The 18,468-nt window shown below is 45.6% G+C and overlaps 1 protein-coding gene across 2 annotated transcripts in view; it reads left to right on the top strand.

The window, feature by feature from the left end:
• Positions 1–18,468, top strand: part of LOC145356827 (cyclin-dependent kinase 18-like) — a 107,627-nt gene that overhangs the window by 46,297 nt on the left and 42,862 nt on the right. For both annotated transcript variants that reach the window (XM_080209736.1, XM_080209737.1), the window contains exons 3-5: positions 9,822–9,946; positions 12,286–12,411; positions 17,785–17,841. In XM_080209736.1, the coding sequence (XP_080065862.1) occupies positions 9,822–9,946; positions 12,286–12,411; positions 17,785–17,841 (308 nt within the window). The remainder of the gene's footprint in view (positions 1–9,821; positions 9,947–12,285; positions 12,412–17,784; positions 17,842–18,468) is intronic.

Genomic DNA, 18,468 nt, shown 5'->3' with positions numbered 1-18,468 from the left:
GACGAGTCAGTATTATGGATGCATAGGAACTAGAAGCAGGAGAAGGCTATTCAGCCTGCTCCACCATACATTTTGATCATGGCTGATCACTAAATTCAATATCCTGATTCCACCCTTCCCCCATATCCCTTGATCCCTTTAGCCCCAAGAGCTACATCTAATTTCTTCTTAAAATCAGGCAATGTTTTGGCCTCAACTACGTTTTGAGGTAGTGAATTCCACACATTCACCACCCTCTGGTTGAAGAAATTTCCCCTCACCTCAGTTCTAAAAGGTTACTCCTTATCCTCAAACTATGACCCCTAGTTCTGCACTCCCCCACCATCGGGAACATTCTTTCTGAATCTATCCTGTCTAACCCTGTTAGAATTTTGTAAGTTCCTATGAGGCCCCCTCTCGCTCTTCTAAACAATGAATATAATCTGAACCGACTTAGTCTCTCCTCATAAGACAGACCCGCCATCCCAGAAATCAGTCGCATAAACCTTCGCTGTACTCACTGGATAGCAAGGACATCCTTCCTCAGATAAGGACACCAAAACTGCACACAACACTTCAGGTGTGGCCTCACCAATGCCCTATACAACTGCAGCAAAACATCCTTATCCCTATATTCAAATCCTCTCACTATGAAGACCACAATACCATTTGCCTTCTTTACTCCCTGCTGTACCTGTGCACTTGCTTTCAGTGACTGATGCACGAGGATACCAAGACCTCGCTGAGTATCCACCTCTCTCAAGTTACACCCATTCAAGTAATAATCTGTCTTCCTATTATTGCTACCAAAATGGATAACCTCACATGTATCCACATTATACTGCATCTGCCACGCAGATGCCCACACACTCAACCTGTCCAAACCACGCTGAAGCATCTCTGCATCATCCTCACAGCTCACCCTCCCACCCAACTTTGTATCTTGTGCAAATTTGGAGACAATACATTCAGTTCCCGCTTCCAAATCATTAATATATAATGTGAGCAGTTGGGGTCCTAGCACAGATCCCTGCGAAACCCCACTTGTCACTGAATGCCAATCAACTCTTTGCTTCCTATCTGCTAACCAATTTTCTATCCATCTCAATACATTACCTGCAATCCCACGTGCTTTAACTTTACAGTGTAGTCTCTTATGTGAGACCCTGTCAAAAGCCTTCTGAAAGTCTAAACAAACCACATGCAATGGTTCTCCTGGTCAACTCTACTAGTTACATCCTCAAAACATTCTAATAGATACATCAGGCATGATTTTCCTTTTGTAAATCCCTGCTGACTTTGTCTGATATTATAACTGCCTTCTAAATGCCGAGTTATGAAATCCTTGATAATGGATTCTAACAACCTCCCCAGTACCGACGTTAGGCTCAAAGTCTAGAGTTCCCTGTTTACTCTCCATCTTCTTTTTTGTAGTGCGGGCTTATATTAGCTACGTTAAAGTGATGGCAGATGGGATTAGGTAGGAATTCAGCTGTTTTTAATGTGTCAGTGTGGACACACTGGGCAAAAGGGCCTCTTCTGAGCTGTTTTCTATGATTCTATGATTCCAATCTATTAATGTTCAGTTACTGACCAGATTCAAGACTGATCCTGGGCACTAATAGAATAGTGCTGAAAAGCGGACCTGATCCATGATCATATTGAATGGCATAGAAGCCTTGAAGGGTCGAATGGCCTACTCCGATACTTATTTTGTATACTGCCTTAAGTTGGGACAAAAAAAAACCAAGATATCCATTGGAAAGTGTTTGCCTGGATGTAAGGGCAGCTAATATCAAGGTTGTTAGGGATAATCCCTCCCCAAACCTCAACCCCCATGGTCCCCCTATCCTCAACCCCATCCAACAACACATTAGCTACCTGACAGTCATGATTGAAACTCAGGCAAGGGAACTGGATCCATTGGACAGTCTACTAGAGAGAGGAACTCAACACCTGTTTTATCAGTGCCTTTAGGAGGGGAGCAAATTAGGAATCGGAGGAGGCCATTCAGCCCCTTTGGTCTTGCTTGACCATTCAATTAGATCTTGGGTTCCATTCACCCATCTTTGCACAATACTCTTTGACGCCCTCACCCAACAAAGAATCTCCTCATCTCGGTCTTCAAAGCTCTCTAAACTTTTTGAGATAGAATTTTCCAAGTTTCCTCCGTGTGAAGAAGTACCTCCTCGGATATGCTCCGGAATCTTGTTTTCAGGTGATGATATTAGAAAATTAGAGGGAGAATGCATACTGTGCTAATCTAAAAGAGTTACTACTGACTAATTTGTGTTCCTACTGTGCCAGATAGTAAACACAAACAGATATCATTGACGCTATCCCTTGTGCTTGGCCTGTATTCACAAAGTATTTATTTATTTTTGTCTTCTACTTTTCCAACAAATGCCTGGAAAAAAAAGGCTGACTTAACCCTCCTAATTCTACAAAAGCTGTTACTCGAGATTCACCCTCAAGGCGGCTTTTACCACCGTCTCAATCTTTATGTGCTTTCATCAAGTGTACTTAAACAATTCAAATTGTAGACCATCGAATTAAACCCTAGGGAAGCGAAGAATGAAGAGAGGAGAATTAATGAAGGGCTCATTAATGAGACAGGAGCTGGAAGCTCTGACAGAGCTGGCCATTACTTTACCCGTGTCTTCACTTTTATGCCACATCATTATGACATGATCGAGACTCTGTGGGCGGAATCTTCTGGAAGTTAATGATCTCATGATGACAATGCAAAGAGGAACAGGGAAAATCTCTCTGGTGTCCAGGCTAATATTTATCCTCAGCCAAAATCATAACACATTATCTGATCCATGTCTTATTGCTGTGTGTATGAGATGGTGTGTGAAAGTTAAGTTGCCACACTTTGTACATTACAATTGGGGTTATACTTTTAAAAGGAAGTTCATTTGTAAGCCCAGCCCTACCCTGGCCACCCAGGGGGCTTCAATGCTCTCCAGGCCCACTGGCAAAGCCATCACGTCAGATCCCCGCTCGTGGGGACCATATGTGATCCTTGCCAGTGGTAAATATTGAAATCACCTTCATGCCCTTTTTGGGCACAAAGCTGATTTTTCGCTTCTCACCCAATCGTACCAACTCACCACGCCAATGGATGGATGGGCGAGCCTATAGGCTCACTCCCAGGATGTACCATTTACAAGATGCACTGCAGCAACTTACCAAATCGTTCAACAGCGCCTTCCAAATCCTGCCATCCAGAAGGACAAGGGCAGCAGATGCACAGGAACACCACCACCTGAAAGTTCTTATCCAGGTTACTCACAGTCCCAACTTAGAACCACCTCAACTTGTTCAACTGTCAAAGTCCTGGAACATCCTCTCAAACAGCACTGTGGGTGTACCTATGCAGTAAGAAGTCTCACAACACCAGGCTAAAGTCCAACAGGTTTATTTGGTAGCAAATGCCACTAGCTTTCAGAACGCTGCCCCTTCATCAGCTGAGGAGATCTGTTCACAAACAGGGCATATAAAGACACAAACTCAATTTACAGAATAATGGTTGAAATGTGAGCCTTTACAGCTAATCAAGCCTTAAAGGTACAGACAGTGTGAGTGAAGAGAGCATTAGGCACAGGTTAAAGAGATGCGTATTGTCTCCAGACAGGGCAGTTAGTGAGATTTTGCAACTCCAGTCAAGTCGGGGGGGTTTACAGATATTGTGACGTGAACCCAAGATCCCAGTTGAAGCAGTCCTCATGTGTGCGGAACTTGGCTATCAGTCTCTGCTCAGCGACTCTGCCCTGTTGTGTGTTGTGAAGGCCACCTTGGAGAACGCGAACAGATGTACCTACACCACGGGGGGGCGGGGTACTATTTCTGTTCACCATCATCATCTCGAGGACAATTAGGGATCGGTAATAAATGCTGGCCTGACCAGTGATGTCCACATTCTATGAATGAAAAAAAGATCTGCCGGTCTTCCTTTCATCTATAACCACAGACGCTTGACCACGTTTGGCTTTGTTTAACTCCTTGATTCCTCTCATCTCCTCTCCCACTCTCCCCAGCCTCGGGGCTGTGCTCCTCACTCTGGATCTCAGCCTCTTGTCTACATTTCACCATTGAAAAAAATGTTGTTTGCTGACACTACATGGGTTAACGTTTCGGGCTCTGTGTGGTACAAGTGTTAATCGTCACGATCAAAGGGACGTGGGCAGAGAGAATACTCTTTGAATTGTAAAAGCTTTTTGGCAGCAATTGTGAGCAGTCCCGCATCCATTCCCTTTGATATCCCAATTCCTATTATTCTGCTTGACAAAAATAAGCATTAATAAACAGCAGCCAGACAATTAAAATAAATCATGCATGCATCCCATACAGTGATGAATTGACAATCATTAGCATTCTTCACCTGCTAACTGTGAACAATCTCTTGGAAGGTTCATTGCTGTTAAATTTTGCCTTCCTCTGTGTCCATCATCGCCAGTTCCCTTTCATTACTTAAAGAGCTGCCTTTCTCTGTGTCAGATCTCGACTTTCCCATTTATAGAATCACTACACCACAGGAGGAGGCCACTCGGCCCATCAAGTCTGCGCGGTCTCTCTGACAGACCATTCTTATCCAGATCCTATTTACTCCACATATTTTGATTTTGATTTGATTTGATTTATTATTGTCGCTTGTATTAACAAACAGTGAAAAGTATTGATTCTTGTGCATTATATAGAGAAAGCATTCCGTTCATAGAGAAGGAAAGGAGAGAGTGCAGAACGTAGTGTTACAGTCATAGCTATGGTGTGGAGAAAGATCAGCTTAATGCAAGATAAGGCCATTCAAAAGTCTGACAGCAGAAGGGAAGAAGCTGTTTTTGAGCTGGTTGGTACGTGACCTCAGACTTCTGTATCTTTTTCCTGATGGAAGAAGGTGGAAGAGAGAATGTCCAGGGTGTGTGGGGTCCTTAATTATGCTGGCTGCTTAGCCGAGGCAGCGGGAAGTGTAGACAGAGTCAATGGATAAGAGGCTGGTTTGCGTGATGGATTGGGCTACATTCACGACCTTTTGTAGTTGCTTGTGGTTTTGGGCTAATTACTCCACTAATCCCTCTAATTTGCACATCTTGGGACATTAAGGGACAATTTAGCCAACCCACCTAATCTACATACCTTTGGACTGTGGGAGGAAACCAGAGCACCCGGAAGAAACCCAGCACTGTGGCACAGTGGTTAGCACTGCTGCCTCACAGCACCAGGTACCCGGCGTTATATTCTGGCCTTGGGTGACTGTGTGGAGCCTGCATGTTCTCCCCGTGTCTGCGTGGGTTTCCTCCAGGTGCTCCAATTTCCTCCCACATTCCAAAGACATGCGGGTTAGGTGGATTGGCCATGATAAATTGTCCCTTAGTGTCAGGGGGTTGAGCAGGGTAAATACACGGGGTTATGGGATAGGACCTGGTTGGGATTGTTGTCGTTGCAGGCTCGATGGGCTGAATTGCCTTCTTCTGCACTGTTGGGCTTCTATTCTAACCCACAAAGAATTGGGTGGAGAATGTGCAAACTTCACACAGTCACCCAAGACTGGAATGGAACTCAGATCCCTGGCGCTGTGAGGCAGCAGCGCGAACCACTGTGCCACCATGCTACCCGTTACTGCTCTTCAGTCTCTGATTCTGTTCCCTTTGCTTCTTCTCCCTTCCCCAGGGATATCGAACCAGAATAACCCACTGGCCACTGTGTTTTTCCCTCTCTTCATTGTATTGGGTGGGGGATCAACCAATATTTTCCCCAGCTGACACTATTGGCAGACAAGAAACCATTCAAACTGATGACTATTTGCAAAACTTACCCCTAAAGTAACACTAAAAATCTTCAACGAGAGAAAGATGACTCTAATATCATGTGAAGTGACCTTTCATCTGATCAACAATAGTTACAGTCAGAAAACATTTGATCCAAAACTAACATCATCCCATTACTGACCAAACATTGAACTGACGGGTAAACTGAAAACCAAACACATTTCTAGAAGGGGGATATACAAACTGGTCAGGCGTCATATAATACCTTTTAATTTTCAGGTTCTTACTCGTCAAACTGTCTTCGGACTTGCAGAAGTCTTAAGCTAAGGTCAGGCTCGAGGGTGCGCAGGAGCAATTCAACCCCATTTTAAAGCCATCTTCCTTTGTCCATCCTTGTAATGGGAAGCAGCTGCGTAAACTTTTAATACTGTATTTTTTTCATTCATTCATGGGATGTTAATATCGCTGGCAATGCCAGTTAAGAGAAACTGCTCCCAATGGGCAGCACAGTGACACAGTGGTTAGCACTGCTGCCTCAGAACTTCACAGACCTGGGTTCGATTCCCGGCTTGGGTCACTGTCTGTGTGGATGTTCTCCCCGTGTCTGCGTGGGTTTCCTCCAGGTGCTCTGGTTTCCTCCCACAGTCCAAAGGTGTGAGGGTTAGGTTGATTGGCTATGCCACATTCACACTTAGTGTCCTGGGATGTGTAGATTAGAGGGATTAGTGGGGTAAATATGTGGGGTTACAGAGAAAGGGCTGTTACCAGTGCAGACGCAATGGGTCAAATGGCCTCCTTCTGGACTACAGGATTTCTATGGTTTCTATTTGTTGCCCATCCCTAATTGCCACCACACCTGTGAGGCACTGCAGGAGGGTGAAGTGCTGTAAGTGGACGTATTTGTTCTGGATTAATTGTGGCTTGTAATGACTTCAACAAGGCCCGTTATTCATTTGTTTTATTCATCTGTGGGACATGGGTATCACTGACTGGCCAGCATTTATTGCCCATCCTTAATTGCCCAAGGGCAGTTGAGAGTCAACCACGTTGCTGTGGCTCTGAACACACACGTAGACCAGGTAAGGACGGCAGATTTCCTTCCCTAAAGGACATTTTTGAACCAGATGGGTCCTCTGATGAGTTATGTCATTGAACAAAGAACAAAGAACAACACAGCACAGGAAACAGGCCCTTCGGCCCAACAAGCCCCTGCCGCCATTTTAACATTGTGAGTGCCCTCTTCTACCTCTGACCTTTGTCTACGCCTATTGGACTCCACAATAAAGGAACCATAACCAGATTGAGGGACACCTAATTTAGGGATAATTTGTTAACACCAATCAGCCTGAGAGCACGTTTTTGGGGTATGGGAGGAAACCAGAGCACCCGGAGAAAACCCACGCAAACATGGGGAGAACGTGCAAACTCCCACAGACACCAGCCCAAATCCATGTATCTGCACAGCAAACAGTGATAGTCGCTGAGCTGTCATGTTGTAAGATCAAATCTTGGTAAGTGGTTGGTCCGACCCGACTGGTTTTTCATAATCATGTCCTTAAAGCTGATTCTCTTTGGCTACGTACCAACCCCTCCACAAGGAATACCTGCATCAGTCACCATCCAGGCTTCACTCTCTCTCCTTCTTCTATATCGTTAATGTAAAAGGAGCGGCAGCCAGACAGATGTGCCACTTTTCTCTGATTGAAACATCATTTGCCCACCAGGCACACCATGTGATTTCTAGCAGAGATGGAAACTAATCACATCTGGCGAGGTCTATAGTCTATTAATAGCGATCCGCACTGCCATCCTTGTGGGATTCCTCTTGTGTCTGAGAAACCCAAAGTCATTTCTGACACTCAGGAATTGGATGCATTTCTAAAATGTTTTGCACAGTGTGAACATTGTACAGAGCAAATATTGACACTGGTGTATCAGGTAATCGGATGGAGATGGGGGAGCAAGTCTGGTGTTTTTAATTTACAAACTGTTCAAACTCCGGACCGAAATGTTTCTTAATTCCAGAACTGCAGGAAGTAGCGTTTCCAAATAACAGCCGGAGTGAGTGGAGATAGTCACTTAATCCAAATCATCCATAAAAAACTAATCATAACCATTTAACGCAGCGCAATCTCCAGGCATGATTGATGGGAAATTAGTCACTTATTTCCATTCTGCCCTAGACTTGTAGCAGCACAGTGGTTAGCACGGCTGCCTCATAATGCCAGGCACCCGGGTTCAATTCCCCGCCTAGGTCACGGTCTGTGTGGAGTTTGCATGTTCTCCCCGTGTCTGCGTGGGTTTCCTCCGGGTGCTCCGGTTTCCTCCCACAGTCTAAAGATCTGCAGGTTAGGTGGATTGGCCATACTAAATTGCCCATTAGTGTCCAAAGATGCGTAGGTTAGGTAGTGGGTTATAACCAGTTAGTGCTGTAAACTGTTCATTTACTTCAAAGATATAAGGGATTTGGAAGTTAAAATTAACTAATTAGTTCCATTTGGATGCTAGGATAATGTGTTTCATGGTGCCATGGAGAAGAGGATAGAGAAAGTCATTTCTGAGATCAGGTAACAGGCTTCCCTATAAGTGAATCAATATCACAGGCAGGCGGTGACATGAAGTGGTCAGAAAAACTATTTGGCTTTGGAGGCTATTACAGTCAGATGCAGGAGGGAGAGAGTCTCCAGTCAAATAGTTGAATCTTGCAGCTGTCTTAAGGCTTCCAGGAGATTTGTCCTTGCATGGCTGGAGAAGAAGAATGATTGGAACAAGCTTTACTGCTGTTGGTGGAAGAAACTGATTGAGATCTGAGAAAACTATCTGGAGACAGTCACTCAAAGTTACTACTCGGTGAAGCAGACGTACAGAAACCCACTGAAACCTGGGAACAACTCTGGGCTGTTTGCTAAAAGGACTGTAGTTCAGGGGAGAGGGTGATGGGTGATTAGTATAAAAAGGAACATAATTTTATGTAGTTCGAAGTATAAGTTACCAACAAAAGGAAAATAGTGCTTAGCTGATAGTATTGCAGTCACTGGGTAGTGTGTCCTGAGGAGGGAATCATTGCCAATCTAATTGTTGGACATTTCTTGGGGATGAGTGACCATAACATGATAGAATTTTTTATCAAGCTGGAGAGTGAAGTAATTGATTTGGAGACTAGGAGGTTGAATCTTAATGGAGGAAATATGAGGATATGAGGTGTGAGATGGCCTTGACAGATTGGGGAGAGTTAGTTGAAGGGATGATAGTGGATAGGCAATGGCAAACATTCAAGGAAAACATGGGGGAACTGCAGCAACTGTTTATTCCTGTCTGGAAAATGGGTAAGAGATGGAGGTGGGATATTTCTTCACCCAAAGAGTGGTGAGCCTGTGGAATTCATTACCACAGGAAGTAGTTGATGCCAAAACATTGAATGTATTCAAGAGGCAGCTAGATAAAGCACGTGGGGCAAATGGGATCAAAGATTATAGAAATCATAGAAACCCTATAGTACAGAAAAAGGCCATTCGGCCCATTGAGTCTGCACTGACCACAATCCCACCAGGCCCTACCCCCATATCCCTACATATTTTACCCACTAATCCTCTAACCAATGCATCTACGGTCAATCAATCTAACCCGCATATCTTTGGACTGTGGGAGGAAACCCACACAGACATGGGGAGAATGTGCAGACTCCACACAGACATCACGGGGAGAAAGCAGGTCAGCGACCATAGGGATGATGGGGGAACAGGGCTCGGTGTGAGTTGGAATACAGCAGGAGTGTTTTGGATGAGGCGAAGCTGATGGAAGATGGAAGCCATGTTAAATGATCAGCATCGATCGTGATGAATGGCGGAGCAGGCTCGAAGGGCCCAATGGCCTTTTCCTGCTCCTACATTCTGTGTTTCATTTGTTATAGTAAATGTTTTAAAATCTTGTCATGACAATTCTTTCAGCCAGTAACTGGAACTTCTTAAGTTACTGATCTCCATGGAGATTATAATAAGTAAATCCTAAAAAGTGAATCCTCATGAATGTATTCTGAGTCCTGGTTAATTGTTATTTATTTCCTTTACTCAGATATTGCACATGAGAATCTTCCACTGACCTTGAATGTTCATACGGACCGGGTGACATCAGAAGATGGCCATTCTCCGAATCCCCTGCGTTATAGGAATCACCGACAGCGCAGGTTCTCAATGGAGGTACAAAATAATCACTCACCTCAAACCAGCGTGTTCATCAGTGGCTGGACACATGGTGGTGTAGCTGGTCTCAAATATTTGAATGGTCTCCTGGCTAGCCTCCACCTTCCATCGTCTAAAACATTCCTGCCATATCCCAACTCATGTTCACCCATCACCACAATGCTGGCTGGCCTGCGATATATTCCTGATCCAGCGATGCCTTGATTTTAAAATTCAGACTCTGAAACCCCTCTATTATTACCACTCCCTATCTCTTCCAGCCACACAACCCTGCGAGACCTCTGCATTCCTCATAATTTGGCCTCTTGCGTCTCACCTATTTTAGTCGCTGCACCACTGGCTTCTGCTACCTGGGCGCCAATCCTGGAGTTCTCTCCCAGAACTGCTGCCTTCCGCTCTTCTCATTCAAGCCGCTCATTTAAAGCTACATTTGATCATCTGTCCTAATATCTCCCTACTTAACCCAGTGACCAGATCAGAAACTCTAAGGTATTTTGTGAAGTTAGCCTAGACCCTAACTTTTACATTTGGTTTAGACATTAGGGTGAACATATGGTGTTTCACTCCAGGTATGATTATTTGACACACTAAGGAGCTTTCATCAAAACAACCTTTATTTAAGAACACAGTTAGAATATAACAAAAAGAATTAGCATAATTTTTATCAATTTAAGTATTTAAATATGACAAAGTATAATTCTTAACAGCTAGTTATCTCTATTGTTCGAATTTAGCTGTTTTCCCCAAAGACATAATTCCCTTCTTCCAAATCAGTTAGCACCAAAAGCAGAAATGCTTACATGGATATATGGCCTTTTAACCCCTCTGGACAGAGGTCCAGACAGACAATGTCTTCTGACTCTCAAACAGCAACCTCCAAGAAAGGGTACATCCTCAAGTAGCAGAACTTCAGAAAATAAACTTGGTCTCTGACAGAACCCGGTCTCCAGATCTCAGAGGCTCAAAGCTACTTCTTCTTTCCACAGTTCCCAAAAAGCAACTGAGTTGATTTTTTTGTGTAAGCCTAGCTCCACCCAGTCACCTGATATCGCTGTAAGTCAACCCAATCAAGCCCTGCTCTGCAAAATCCCAGGGGAACACTAAGAACAACAGAACAGCATTAGCCCAGATTAAAACAAACAGTCTAGCAATTATGCTGCTGCAGTAACAGTATAGGGCTACCAGGTATAGATCCAGTGGTACCGATAAAATGGAAGGTTCTGCTAAAAACATCCTATACGGAAATATGACAAATACATTTCTGAAAGGCACAGTATCATCACACAGAATACTCTTAAGAATTACTTTGGGATGATTTACCAGGTTACAGGTGAGATATTAATGTCATCTATGTTGAGAATCACTCTTGAAATTTGGATTAGGGTTGCCACAGGACAATTGCACAGAATTAACAGCATAGAACAGGCCATTCAACCAAACTGGTCTATGTTGGCTTTTCTGCTCCAGCCTCTTTATCTAATCCTATTATCATATCCTTTCTTCCCCATGTGTTCTTCCAGCTTCCCCTTAAAGAATCTCCACCATTTGCCTCAGCTACTCCAAGCGGGGGTGAAATTAAATGGATAGAAGGCGCAACAGAAAAATAGGCCATTTGGCCCAACCACTTCATACTGGTGTTTATGCAACACTTGAACCAAATGGGAGGTATTGTGATGTAGAGGTATTGTCGCTGGATTAGTAACCCAGAGACCTAGTGGAATGCCCAAGGAATCCAGGTTCAAATCCCACCACAGCAGATGGTGAAATCTGAATGCAATGAAGAAACTGGAATTAAAATTCATGAAGCCATTGTCAAATATCGTAATAATCCACCTGGTTCACATATCATAGAAATCATAGAACCCTGCAGTGCAGAAAGAGGCCCTTCGGCCCATCGAGTCTGCACCAAACACAATCCCACTCAGGCCCTACCCCCATATCCCTACATATTATACCCACTAATCCCTCTAACCTACGCATCCCTGGACACTAAGGGGCAATTTCTTAGCATGGCCAATCAACTTAACCCGCACATCTTTGGACTCTATGTGCATTAGGGAAGGAAATCTGCCATCCTTATGTGGCATGGCCTACATGTGATACCAGAGCCACAGCAATGTGGCTGATTCTTAAAGTAGGAACATGGGAATTAGGAGCAGAAGTCGGCAAGTTCGAGCCTTCATGGCTGATCTCTCCCTGGACTCAAATCCACATCCCCGCCCGTTTCCCAGATCCTTGCCACTCAGTTCAGCTGGTGACCTTGCCCCAGTGATGTGCACACCTTAATAAACTGTGTTCTCTCTTTCCCCTCTAACCCCCCCCACTCCAATCCCCAGGACTTCAGCAAGAGGCTGTCACTGCCAATGGATATTCGACTGCCGGAGGAATTCCTACAGAAGCTGCAGCTGGATAGCCCGCCCCTTCCCAAGACGTTGAGCAGGACATCCCGGAGAGCCTCGCTGGTGAGTCAGTGGGAGGCTCCTGCCTTTCATTACACGGTGGCTGGAGCCTATTCAGCCTGAGGCATATCACAGCAACAGGTGGAACCTGTACACATAGAACATCAGACATCAACTCAGACAAAGACAACTGCAGATACTGAAAATGTGAAACGTAAATAGAAAATGCTGGAACTATGCAGCAGTTCAGGCAGCATTCAGTGAAAGGTCACGGATTGGAGGCAGTTTCTATCCCCACACGTGCTGCCTGACCTGCTGATAGTTTCCAATATTTCCTGTTTTTATTCCACCTGCCAACTAGTCTCGTGAGTCTAGATGATTAAGGGGTGATCTTATTCAAGTGCGTAAGACAATAGGCGGAGTGTATAAGGCCTTGCTGAGGTTTATACATGGTTTATGGGACCCTTCTGACAAAAAGTAATTAAAATTTCCCTGCCCCATGCGTGGCAAGATTCCCAGGTCTGTCATCGTGGAATCAAACATCAGTGCATCGAGGGTGACACAGTGACTCAGTGGTTGGCGCTGCTGCCTCACAGCATCAGGGACCCTGGTTCAAATCCGGCCTTGGGTCACTATCTGTGTGGAGTTTGCATGTTCTCCCCGTGTCTGCGTGGGTTTCCTCCGAGTGCTCCAGTTTGCTCCCACACTCCAAAGATGTGTGGGTTAGGTGGATTGGCCATGGTAAGTTGACCCTTAGTGTCAAGGGGATTAGCAGGGTAAATCTGTGGGGTTAGGGGGATAGGGGCTGGGCGGGATTGTGTTCGGTGCAGACTTGATGGGCCGAATGGCCTCCTTCTGCACTGTAGAGATTCTATGATTTTGATTTTTTTTGCGCTGGTGAACAAAATAGATGAAGGTATTGCAGTGCCCACTTTCCTGAGCATGATGGGAGATACACTGTTTACTCTGCGACCTGATAAAGCCAGCCACTAAAACGTAAAGCAAATTGTGGAACTGTTGCAAGCAGATTTTTCACCTAAACCCTTGGTGATTATTGGGCGCTTTAGATTCCATCAAAGAAACCCAGAGGAGGGAGAGTCAGTCACGCAATTTGTTGCCGTGCCAAAAAGGCTTGCGGAACATTGTGAATTTGGAGATGTACCTGATGATACCATTCGTGACAGAGTGGTTTGTGGTCAAGCCTCATGGGGGTCACTGAGGAGTTATACGCAGGAAGGAAGTAGCAAGAAGTTATTTCTGGTGACCCGGACTTGATGCAGAGACTGGAGAAAAAGTTAGAACACGCGCAAAGTTCAGGAACTTGTCATCCTTGGCCCTGCTGCACCCATGGGAGTGGCCTGAAGAGGCTTGGCAATGTGGGCATATAGATTTTGAAGTAACTGTCACATCAAATGGCCAGAGGTTCTTGTGATGACATCTACTTCAGTTGAGAAGATGGTTGAGAAGCTGGGGGAAGTGTTTAGTCTCTTTTGTGAACAGCTGGCGAGCGATAATGGACCTTAATTTCTCAGGCATGAATTTGAGAACTTCAGACAAGAAAGCACCATTCAACACATTATATCCACACCATATCAAACCGCCACTAATGGGTTAGCAGAATGCTCTGGGCAGCACGGTAACACAGTGGTTAGCACTGCTGCTTCACAGCTCCAGGGACCTGGGTTCGATTCCCGGCTCGGGTCACTGTCTGTGTGGAATTTGCACATTCTCCTCGTGTCTGCGTGGGTTTCCTCCAGATGCTCCGGTTTCCTCCCACAGTCCAAAGATGTGCAGATTAGGTTGATTGGCCATGCTAAATTGCCCTTAATGTCCTGAAATGCGTAGGTTAGAGGGGTTAGTGGGTATAATATGTAGGGATATGGAGGTAGGGCCTGGCTGGGATCGTGGTCGGTGCAGACTCGATAGGCTGAATGGCCTCTTTCTGCACTGTAGGGTTTCTATGATTCCAACCATGAAACATACTTTGAAATCAACCAATGAACAAGGTTCGCTTATTCAACGAGTTCCTCCTGGTCTATTGGGATACCACAGAGGTCACAAACAAGACCTCTCCTGCATTACTTGATAAAAAGCCAGCTGCATCTGATCTTCTAAAACCTCCAAAACCAAGGAGATTGTGTGACAACAACCACAAACACAAGGAACAAGGCAAAGCACACACTCTAGATCACCAACAACCTGTCCTGGTCCCCTCATGCTGACACTATCGTTAAGAAAGCTCACCAATGTCTCTACTTTCTCAGAAGACTAAGGAAATTTGGCATGTCTGCTACGACTCTCGCTAACTTTTACAGATGTACCATAGAAAGCATTCTTCCTGGTTGTATCGCAGCTTGGTATGGCCTCCTGCTCTGTTCAAGAAACTATAAAAGGTCGTGAATGTAGCCTAATCATTCATGGACTTTAACCTGGTGTTGTGAGACTTCTGACTGTGTTTACCCCAGTCCAACGCCAGCATCTCCACGTCATAAACTCCACACAGACAGTGACCCAAACCAGGAATCGAACCTGGGTCCCTGGGGCTGTGATGCAGCAGTGCTAACCACCGTGCCACCCATTCATTGCAAACCAGTCTCCCATCGATTGACTCTGTCTCCACTTCCCACTGCCTCGGCAAAGCAGCCAGCATAATTAAGGACCCCACGCACCCTGGACATTCTCTCTTCCACCTTCCTCCATCGAGAAAAAGATACAAAAGTCTGACTGAAAAATAAACTTTTAAACTTTAAAATACACAACAGGTGGATTTTTATTTATAGAATCCCTACAGTACGGAAGGAGGCCATTTGGCCCATCGAGTCTGTACTGACCACAATCCCACCCAGACCCTATTCCCATAACACATTTGCCCTGCTAATCCCCCTGACACTAAGGAGCAATTTAACATGGCCCATCCACCTAAGCTGCACCTCTTTGGATTGTTATTGGTTTGAGAGTTACAGAACTGAAGTGGGTAAGATAGGGTTAGCTGCAGATCAGCCTTGTAATTGAATACTAGTATGGGCCTAGAGGGCTGAATGGCCTCCTCCTGTCCCTATGTAACCCCCCCAGGCTCTATTAGGTTTTATTCAGTAGGAGCACTCTTGCCTCTTTGTCAATTGTAGCAGCCTTTCAATCTAAGTTAACCTCGGTATTGTTTCATGTTGATTTCAAGTCAATGGTGCACATTGCCACCAAGTGGTGATTTCCATTCATTACATGGAATCACAGGCAGCCTGGATAGTAACCGCTCCTTACCCAGAGGGAGTGACGCCCGGTAGGGGAGAAGAGGGTTTGAAGATCTCATCTACTTACTGACCGAGTACACGTCCCTGTCACCGACGTTTGGAGCCTCTTCCCTGTCTCGCAGAAAGTCCCAATCATCCCAAACCAACACAAAATTCCTAAAATTCAGGCAGCTGGAGTCGGAACTGCTGACGGTGAGCCTCTGGTGTTTTCATCTTCACACTGACAAGAATCTCTGGTGCTTCCTCCTGCCTGACATGGGTGGCACGGTGGTTAGCACTGCTGCCTCACGGCGCCAGGGATCCGGGTTCAATTCCGGCTTCGGGTCACTGTCTGTGTGAAGTTTGCACATTCTCCCCGTGTCTGTGTGGGTTTCCTCCGGGTGCTCCGGTTTCCTCCCACAGTCCAGAGATGTGTGGGTTAGGTTGATTGGCCATGCTAAAATTGCCCCTCGTGTCAGGGGGATTAGCAGGGAAAATATGAGGGTTTACGAGAATAGGTCCTAGGTGGGATTATGGTCGGTGCAGACTCAATGGGCAGAATGGCCTCCCTCTGCACTGTGGGGATTCTATGATTTTATGAATCTAAACTAGGGTAGAGACCTACCTGTTGTGTCTTGTCCATTTTCTTGTTTATTTTGTACATTTTAGTTCTTCGGTGCTATGGAAAGATGACACTGGTTTCTAAACGTGCAACAGGTTTATAAGAACATAAGAACATAAGAAATAGGAGCAGGAGTAGGCCATCTGGCCCTTCGAGCCTGCCCCGCCATTCAATAAGATCATGGCTGATCTGTCGTGGCTCAGTTCCACTTTCCCGCCCTCTCCCCATAACCCTTAATCCCCTCTCTTATCAAAAACCCATCAACCCGCTTCTTAAAAATATTTAGCGAGGCAGCCTCCACCACTTCAACGGGCAGAGAATTCCAGAGATTCACCACCCTTTGAGTGAAGAAGTTCCTCCTCAACTCCGTTCTGAACCGCCCCCCCTTTATCTTGAGGCTGTGCCCCCTAGTCCTACTGTCTTTTTTGAGCGGGAAGAGTCTTTCCACCTCTATCCTATCCATCCCATTCATCATCTTATACGTCCCAATGAGATCTCCCCTCATTCTTCTAAACTCTAACGAGTACAAGTCTGAAAATATCTCTGCAATCATAAAATGTCTGCACCCATGTTTCTCCCAGCTCAGTTTCTCAGTCTGTCTGCAGTGCCTGTTCATTTCAGTTCTGAGTCAACGTCCAGGCTCAATCAATCCACTACAATGATCATAGATCCAGTACCAGACAACATAATTGAACACAGAACAATTAAACTATTGTCAGAAGCTCTACCTCTATCCTCTCAGCACTTGCTGTCAGGTTTGGCTCAATGAATAGCATTTTCAGCCCTGGATACCAGAAGATTGAGGGTTTCAGTCTGACTGGAGCACACATTCACACAATCCCTACAGTGCAGAAGGAAGTCATTCAGCCCACCGGCTCTCTGACAGAGTATCTTACCCAGGCCCTCCCCCCCACCCTATCCCCATAACCCCACACATTTACTGTGGCTGATCCATCTAATCTAAACATCTTGGAACACAATAGGCCAATTTTAGCATGGCCAATCCATTTAACTTGCACAACTTAGCTCTTGGGGCCAAAGGGGTATGGGGGGGGAATCAGGATATTGAATTTGATGGCGGCACTGTGGCACAGTGGTTAGTACTGCTCCCTCCAGGATGTGGGGATGCCGGCGTTGGACTTGATTGAGCACAATAAGTCTCACAACACCAGGTTGAAGTCCGACATCTGATGAAGGAGCAGCATTCCAAATCCTCATGACTCCAAATAAACCTGTTGTTGTGAGACATCTTACTGCGTTCACGGCGCCAGGGTCCCGTGTTCAACTCCAGCCTTGACTGACTGTCTGTGTCTGTGTGGGTTTCCTTCGGGTGCTCTGGTTTCCTCCCACAGTCCAAAGGTGTGTAGGTTAGGTTGATTGGCCGTGCTAAATTGCCTGACCCAAGGCCAGGAATTGAACCCGGGTCCCTGGCGCTGTGAGGTAGCAGTGCTAACCACTGTGCCACCGTGTCGCCTTGTGTTCTGTTGCAAGGTTTGGCCGTCACATCACCACTGGCGCCCACAAAACTGAAATGTTACATTTTTTCAGTGAAGTGATTTGAATTGACTTGAGTTTCCTTTCTTGCAGTCTGACATTGGATTTGGGAAGTTGGAGACTTACGTTAAGCTGGACAAGCTGGGAGAGGTGAGTTGGACCCATCACTGAACTGAATAAATGTCTTCATTCACTTTCCATTTTCAGGTTCATAGAATCACAGAATCACACAGCGCAGAAGAGGTCCTTCGGCCCATCAAGTCCGCACTAACACGTTAGAAATACCTGAATTCCCACCTAATCCCATCAGCCAACACTTGGCCCATAGCTCTGAATGTTACGGTGCGCGAAGTGCTCATCCAGATACTTTATAAAGGCTGTGAGGCATCCTGTCTCCACCACCTTCCCAGGCAGCGCATTCCAGACTGTCACCACCCTTTGGGTAAAAAACATTTCCTCACATCCCCTCTAAACTTCCTGCCCCTCACCTTGAACCTATGTCCCCTCATGACAGACTCTTCAATGAAGGGGAACGGCTGCTCCTTACCCACTGTCCATGCCCCTCATAATCTTGTACACCTCGATCAGATCACCCTCTCTGCTCCAACGAAAACAACCCAAGCCTGTCCAACCTCTCTTCATAATTTAAGTATTCCATCCAGGCAGCATCCTGATAAATCTCCTCTGCGCCCCCTCCAGCACAATCACACCCTTCCCATAATGTGGTGACCAGGACTGCACACAGTACTCCAGCTGTGGCCTCATGAAATATCTGTA

This window comes from Carcharhinus amblyrhynchos, chromosome 22 (genome assembly GCF_965287045.1).
Source record: "Carcharhinus amblyrhynchos chromosome 22, sCarAmb.v2.hapA, whole genome shotgun sequence".
NCBI lineage: Eukaryota > Metazoa > Chordata > Chondrichthyes > Carcharhiniformes > Carcharhinidae > Carcharhinus > Carcharhinus amblyrhynchos.
Note: the sequence above shows the minus strand (reverse complement) of the source record. Positions and strands in the feature narration are given on the sequence as shown.